Source organism: Centroberyx affinis, unplaced genomic scaffold (genome assembly GCF_046629955.1).
Source record: "Centroberyx affinis isolate AG114_WGS23_722 - 3 ecotype Tasmania unplaced genomic scaffold, CSIRO-AGI_Caff_v1 ptg006417l_1, whole genome shotgun sequence".
NCBI classification, from domain to species: domain Eukaryota; kingdom Metazoa; phylum Chordata; class Actinopteri; order Beryciformes; family Berycidae; genus Centroberyx; species Centroberyx affinis.
Window position 1 is genome coordinate 115,808 of NW_027283257.1, and position 8,266 is coordinate 124,073.

Here is an 8,266-nt window from a genome sequence, read left to right on the forward strand (position 1 = left end):
TCTCATTGGCCACTGGTGAAGTTGTCACAATCAGCAGATGTCTGACTGCCATTCACTGTCACTGCTAAATTGGCATTGTGGTCTGTGGACGGCCATGCTGTCAACGCATAATCCTTTTTCCTTCTTCCACTTGGCAACTATTCTCTTTGGTTCCATACCTGTCTATATCACATTATTTTAGATGCACATCATTGCTTCTCCATATACTGTAGTCCCCCATACAGTGAGAATAGTGCATCCGCCCATGTTACGTCAAGGAGAGCAGGTTGATATCATAGCAGCCATCCACCTGTTGCAAAACACAGAAAAATATTTTTTTTCTACTTTTAAAAAAACATTTTATTCAACCATAGTATACGACTTCCTCTTAACTAGCAAGAGGAACGCTCAATGACGAGATTGAAGATCAAACAACCACAAAAAATGCATGACTACACATGAATACGAGATCTTGTTCAAATCTGTAAAAGGTTTGTTTGTATTGCGATGACAGTAGGGTGACATATACTTGTATTTTGTGTGGAGATGTGATGGCTTTTAACTGCCTAGAAGCGTCAGAAAGGGGGCATTTGCTGTTATGTTTGATGATTTAAGTCATGTTTGAGAAAAGTAAAGTGCTGTCAATCATCTTGGGGCATCTCACTGTTGATATTAGCTGTGTGTAAGGACAGATCTGTCTGGTAAGGCACAGAAAGATCAACATTTGTAGTATTTTGTAGTGGTAGTTGGGGGGGATACTTTTCATTTTACTTCAACATAAGTTCCTGTTTTGGTACCAGGGTTTATTTTGTGTGTCTGACTCACGTCAAAGCGTCCGATGGAGGCAGTGGTCTGGTTGGTCTGCATCACCTCAGTCAGAGCCCACATCTGCTGGATACTGGATGATACAGTCTGAGGGTCTGGGAGACCCTGAGACACAGGAAGACAGATGTCAGATACAGGCAGTCAGGCTGTACTCATGTACACACACACACACACACACACACACACACACGCGCACACTGTCTCAAGTTAATAAAATGTGTACCTCCAGATCAGGGTGTTGGTCAACAAGGGTCAGGTCAGACAGCCAATCAGAAACCTCCCTCTCTGGGTCCTGGAGGAGAAGCATCAATTGTAGTCTGAGTTCAGGAGCGTAAGGGTGCGATCACACCTACCATTTTCTTCCTTTAGTCCATAGTGGAAAAGTTTATTTTGTTGCATTTTTGTATTTGGTTCGTTTACAGAACCAGGGCTTGTAAACAAAAGTCACATGGCTCATTTATTGGACAGAGTTTTGATAACCTCTCATCCTGCCAGGTTACAGATTTTGGCGGTGGAGTCAAAACAAATCTGATTCCAGTCCCTGTAACTTTAGCTAAGCATGATGTTTGTGCTCGTTGCCATATTATACCTTCTCTGGTGTTCATAGTTTGCCATTGGTTCATTTTATGTTAGGCTTTCCAAGCATGAGTAACTGCTGGCTATCAGATGACAACATCCATCTCCTTGTGTCCATAAGCAATGCATTCTGTTTCCTGTAGTTGGTTCAGATTGCGTTGTCACTTCTAACGCTGCAGTTATTTGTTGCGCAACCAAGTTTGAATGCCATTGTTCTCACCTGTCCAAACAAATCGAACTAAAGGAGTAAACTCCAAAAATGCATTACGTGAACAAGCCCTTAAATGAGAATACCAGTGTCATTTAGAGTTATAACCCATTTACTATTGTCTACGTCTAGTTTACAATTCCCCAATCATTTTGCAAAGCTTGCCATATGTTTGAACATTTACTTTTTTTCTTCAGTTTTTAAAATCCAAACTTTTTGCATCAAATCCAGCTTGCATCAACTGCTGTCCTGGCTAACACAGATTCCGTAAATTAAAAGACAAGGATGTGACAATAAAGTTTGTGAGGCGACATGTTTTTGAGGCATTATTTCCTGGAGGAGACTTCCATTTTCCTGTGGGTGTCAGGTGATTGACAGTAAGCAGAGCGTAATGTAATGCGCATGCTGATATGAAAACACTCAACTTGAGCACAATAAATTATGGTAAGACAGAAACTCTTGACAAAACAAAATTAAGGCTTCATGTTTACCGTGATAGATTACCTAGATCGATTATAGTGTGATAGATTATCTATCACCTTAGGGCAATTTTCACATTTGTAGAAGTTGTTTTTCAGAGTGAATGGCAGCAAATAACTTCTTCTGAAGGGAAGAAAACAAGCCCTGATATCTCCAACTATGCTGACTGTGCAGGCAGCAAAATGAATAATGTAAAGGAGAGGGGCAATGGGGATTATGCCTCCTTAGATTGGGTTAGAGATACACAGAACGAGAAACCACCTTCACCTCACCCTTTTTTGATGGGACACACAATACAATACATCCATATCTCTCCATACAGTGTGCATTACATAGCACTGCATACCATAGCTTGCACCAAGTAGATCTCAGTGTGCTCTATTCAGAAAGATAGTTAAGCCTTTAGTAACCAGCTCTACATGACCGTGCACTTTTACCACATTAGTAATGCAGGGTGGGAAATGAACATCTCCCACTAGCTTAATACTAATAAATGCTGACTGTGGTTGATAAATGTGTCTACACAACAAGCCACTATGGCAGGTGCCCAATCATCACTTTAACTTGTTGACTGAAAAGTTATTTTGCTCCCCTGGCTTATTTTGATTACAGTCCACGGTTTAGTTTAAATTTAAAACTAACCAGCTCTACTTGGAGGCATATTTTGATCTCATTAAGTCCAATGTTCAATTTAGTTTAGCTTTTACTAACTGGCACACTCAGTTCACTTGTTACTCACCAGCATCTACATAAAAGTTTATTTTGGTCACAGCAGGTCTACAGTTTAGTTACAAGTTAAAACTAACCGGCTCCACATGAGGGTGTATTTTGATCTCTTCGAGGTTGAAGGTCAGCCAGGCAGAGGACGGCTGTCTCAGGATCAGTCTCACAGACACTACATGGTCCGGCTCCACCTGCATCTGTACAGTAAACAATAAAGAAAAACATAAGGAATGCCATAGACATGTGGTTCTCAACTGTTCAATGGGAGCACAAATAAGCAAGACAAAACTTGTCTTGTATTTGAAATTAATAAAATTTTTATGTTCAAAAGAAACCTGAAATCCTAAAAAAAAAAAACTGAACGATCACATCCCTGCTAGGAATCAGGGTGAGAAATTACTACCAGCCACCAGCCAAATGTGGGTACATTTTTTCCCTGGCTGATACACTTGTCTACCAGTTAAACCAGCCATCACTGAGACGTCCTGTTCTGTTCTAGAAAAATCTAGCAAGCTGGTAAAGTAATGAAACCGGCTGCGATTTGCCAGCCGCTGTGACAAATGGAAAAAACAAAAGTTGGTTTCTTGTCCTGCTTCCAATTCCTGAAAATAATGTGCCAAAAACAATGTGCGTTTTATGTGCGTGCCATGCAGGCATGCACATAAAAGGCGAACTGTGATACAAAAGGATGATGAGGAGAGAGTCTAAATATTCATTGTTTCACAAAGCATTTATCATAGAAATAAATATAACTTTTTCATCTTACGAAACCCGCTATTCATCTTCTGGCCCCCAAGGCGGTCCTAATCCCCACACTGAGAACCACTGCAGTAAAACAATGCATCCGACATCCCTTAAGGCTAAACATAAAGAACAACAACCCATAAACATTGAGTAAACACCATTTACACTATCACCGTTTAAACTATGTCAGGCTTGGAGCACCATCTGAAGTAAACAAAAATTATATAACCATTCACCATCTGGCTCCATTTGCATACAGAATGAGAAGAATAAGAAATAAATAGAAGAAATAAACAATAAGTCAGTTCATAATGTCTCCATATATCAACATTACAAAGCTTACGGTGCCTTTCTGAGGGAGTTGGCTGGCTTGCCTCCAAGGACGACTGAGAGGGAAAATAAACAGCACCGAACTATGGCAGGCTGTGTTAGCTTTATGCTCAATGGGATATGTTGGTTTACGGATTTGATGAGAGTTTCAGCTGCAGTTGCATATAGTAGTGGGCTATCAGTTAGTTTTCACTAGAATTAAAAGGGGAAATCCACCTTAAAAAGAATTTCCATCGGTTGGCCCTATAAACATAGTTGAATCATTAGTTGTGAACTTGTGAACATGAACAACTCTCCCTCAAAACTAGGAAACTTGAATTTCTAATCTATGTTATTGTTAACAGACAAAGCTTGGGGCCACTGAGACTTCTCCATGTCATTTCTGTTTTAGGGTGGAACTCCCCTTTAACTTACAAAATGGTTCTACCATTGCAGACATGCATCTGTCTCTTGCAAGGCTACCAAGTCCAAGGAAACTTAATTATTGTGTGTAATAGTGGGTGAATTTATTGTACTGTGTGTGTGGCCAAGACCACAATGTAAATTACACTAAATAAATGAAGCAAACGCATGCAAAAACATTTCCATGCCCATCGCCACACAGTGCTTAGAGAAGTCCATCCAAAAACAAAGACGATGTTGCTTCCATTAATTGGGTGTGGCTCTGGTTCTGTCTGCTGGCGGCGATGCCTCGACATGTGGCTGTGTAGACCAATCCTGGCACTGCAGCACTCTCGCTACAGATGGAGCATGTGGGAGCTGGATCTGGATCTGGGTGTACACATGGTGCAGCAGGATGGCACCTTCATTGCCTCTGGCCTCTCCACTGAAAGATGCGTTCAACGTTAAATGGGATAGATATCATGAGGTGTCGAGAGTCTTTCATTGGCCAGTGGTAAAGTTGTCACAATTAGCAGACATCTGACTGCCCAATTCACTGTCATTTCAAGGGCGGCAACTCCAGATGAACATATTGAACTCCACAATTGCTGGTCCTTGCCAAGGTGATTGTTATTTTTTTTCCATTGTGGTCTTCAGCTGGTCTTTAAGGCAGAGTTTTTTTCCATCAGGCCTTGTGTTGGAAGCCAGCAGTTGATCATAAAGGACTTTATTTCTTTTTTAACCATAATTCATCCAGGGAAAGTCGACTGTGCACACATGCTCTTGTTCAGCAAAGCCCTGCCTCACACTCATGCAGTTCCACACACTGACACATAGTTTTCTACTGTTGAGCAGGTGGTAGGGTTACAAACCTTGCTCAAAGGCACCACAACAATATTTGTGCAGGGACGGGAGAGCGTTATTCATTTTTTCCACCCACATTTTCACAGGCGGTCTGGGGATTCGAACCAGCGACCTTTTGGTCACAAGCCTGCTTCTCTAACCATGAGGCATCCAGATCACAAGTCCTACAGGTGTTGTTTTGCCAGGGTAGACTCCACAGTAATGGTGTTGGTTTGCTGGAGGATTCTGACACACACACACACACACACACACACACACACACACACTTCCCAACCTACCTGTGTCCTGTGTATAGGGAAATAGTCCTGAGAGCCTATTTTGGTGTGTTGGTTGTTCATTAGACCCAGACTCAATCCACCCTGCCCCAGTGTCCTCCGCACACACACACACACACAGACACACACACACGCATCCCAGCCCACCTGTGTCCGGTGTATGGAGAAGTAGTCCTGGGAGCCTCCCTCGGTGTGTGGGTTGTCCATCAGAGCCAGGTCTCTAAGGACCGTGCACCACTTAGCGGGGGCCTCCTGTCCTGGGTTCCTCCTCAACAGCCGCACAGTCACAAAGGCTGTGTAGTAGTTCTTAAAGGTGATGTCCTCAATCTGGAAAACAACAGTAATGATGGATTCTAAACAACAAGTGGAAGTACATTGATGACGGTAATTTTTGTGTTCCAAAGTAATTGTCTAAGTCTAGCCTATATTGTTCAGTAAAACTAGTACTAGTCAGTGTATCCCTGTTTTGGTTGCATTGCACTCTAGAACGGGTGAGGATATAGTAGATCATCGACACTATAAGCCACTACATTGCTTCAGAACATCTGATTCAGCACTGAATCCAATGAGCAGACAAGTGAATACCGAATACTCATATTTATAATGAATGCAGCCAATTGAGGAATTCTTATACTGTATATCGTAACCTATATAAGGACAATAATAATGGCCTTGGAACCAACTTGATTAAATTACAAGGCAGTCATTATAAATATGAAGATAGTTCCCTAGCGAACTGCCGAGTTGAATGAAAGTTAAAAAATAGTCTGTTCCAGGGAATCAGACTTGTTAAAACATGTGGGTCCCCAAAAGAAACAGGCCCGGAGCCCATTCTAGGTCCTAACCTATAGTTTAAGAAACACTGAGTCTGCCAAATCACAGTATTAACATTTCAACCTAAAGACAGCACCATCAAAATGCTTGGTAGAGATAATTGTTTCATGCAATAACTTGCTCTAGGCAGAATCCTTTGAAGCCTGAGCCTTTTGAGCTAATGAGGAGCCACTCTCCATTAGAAATGACTTTTAATTAGTACTAAATGCTTAAAAGTAGGTCAATGACAAAAATGTTTAAAAATATGTCTCACCATGGGACAGTAGTTTTATAATTCAAAATAATTTTAAGGTATTTCTGCTTTATTGGATAGTGCAGTTGGGAGAAACAGGAAAGAGGGAAGAAGACATGTAGCAGTGGTCATGAGCCAAATCCTGAGTACAGCGTTGTGTGTACATGGTATTCACCTTTGCCCGTTGTGTCACCAGGATGCCCCGGAGCCAAGGCCATTAAAAACCTGCATGAGTATGTTACATGTTTTTAAAACATGGACCCATAGTTCTGACATGATGCTCTGAGCAAAATCCTGATGCAGTCCTGCCTGCCTACAAAGAAAGATGGTCTGTCCAAAATGTCCACTATGTTATGTAGTACTAACTGATCACTGGGCTGCTTCGGTATACTTAAAGTAATAATCTGTGACATTTTCATATGAATAAATGTCCATTTTACTACTCTGGTAACACGTTATATTAAGTGTTCATTAACTAATGTTAACCAATACATTTACTAACATAAATTAAACATGAATAACAACATTAACAAAGATTAGCTAATTTTAAATGCATATGAACAACTGAATAAATTAATGTTATATATACATTGGCATTAACAAACATGTATAAGAACATCACTTAATGCAGTTGTTTATTGTGCAATTAATATGACCTCATTTTTGTTAAAGTCACTGTTAATGCTTAACTCATGTTAGTAAACACATTAGTTAACATTATTAACAAACATGTATAACAACATTAATTTATGCAGTTGTTAATCCTAAAATTCACCAGGCATTTTAAAAGTTTTACCAGCCAATTTGACTTTTAGAATGTTTTTGAAATGGTTGGTTACCTTCCAAATTGGCTAGCATAGTGAAGGAACCAACCACAGGCAATATTTACCAAACATTTGAGCGGTGGCTAGTGTTAATTATGGGTGTAGGTACTAAACAGATTTTGGGCACAGACAGTGAAATTTTATATTTGCGTTCATGTATTAAATGAAAACTGGATACATGATGGTTGGTTTGGATACTGCTATGAGTGTGTATGTACTGAATAGCTTTCTGACTCACACTGACAGTCTTTCCGAAGGGGAGGGTGATGTCTACAACAGAGACACCAGAGCGAGACGTGTCTGTTTTGGTGTCTCCAATCTGCAGGTTGACTGGAGATTTGATGGTGCAGGTCACAGGCTTGACGCGGTCGTCGCTCTCACTCATCTTGATTCTGGAATGAGAGTTGCACTTAATTTAAATGTAATTAAAATTCCTCAGGGAAAAGATTGATTCTGATTCTGATACAGATGAAAATTGTAAGATTTCACCTACTGCTACCTACAATGGCCTTAGTGTAAGGGAAATAGCTTAATGTCATAGCAGGTTCAGTGGATGAATGATTTTTTTTTTTTTTTTTTTTTTTTATCTTGATCCAATCCATTTTGGTAAAATTTGTTGAAAACTGTCACTATGTCTACTACATGCCATATGATATCAGTCAGTCAGTTAATCACTCAATCAATCAATCAATCAATCAATCAATCAATCATACTACATCAAGGATAATTGCATCCCAAAGTAGGAGGCCTAGATTCGAGAGCAAATGGTGCAATTGCTTGAAAATGGTAACTACGTCAGGGATAACAGCATCCCAAAGTGTATGGAAGGAACATCACGCCAAACTATATATGCCAAGTATATCAGTTTAAGTGGCCTTGCTTATCGCTAAACGTACATACTTCATAAAATATGACCTGAGGCCTTTTCTTAATCGTTAGGTGCCACTCTTCAATTCGGCATATATCAGATACACCAAGGAGCAATTTATTT

The 8,266-nt window shown here is 40.3% G+C and overlaps 1 protein-coding gene across 1 annotated transcript; it reads right to left on the reverse strand.

The window, feature by feature from the left end:
• Positions 1-240: 240 nt before the first annotated feature.
• On the reverse strand, positions 241-7,660 carry nicn1 (nicolin 1). Its single transcript, XM_071512651.1, has 6 exons — positions 7,514-7,660; positions 5,533-5,712; positions 2,875-2,988; positions 1,028-1,096; positions 805-909; positions 241-289 (listed from the first exon to the last, which is right to left on the reverse strand). The coding sequence occupies exons 1-6, from the start codon at positions 7,658-7,660 to the stop codon at positions 248-250; spliced, it is 657 nt and encodes a 218-aa protein (XP_071368752.1). The 3' UTR covers positions 241-247.
• Between the last annotated feature and the right edge of the window lie 606 nt (positions 7,661-8,266).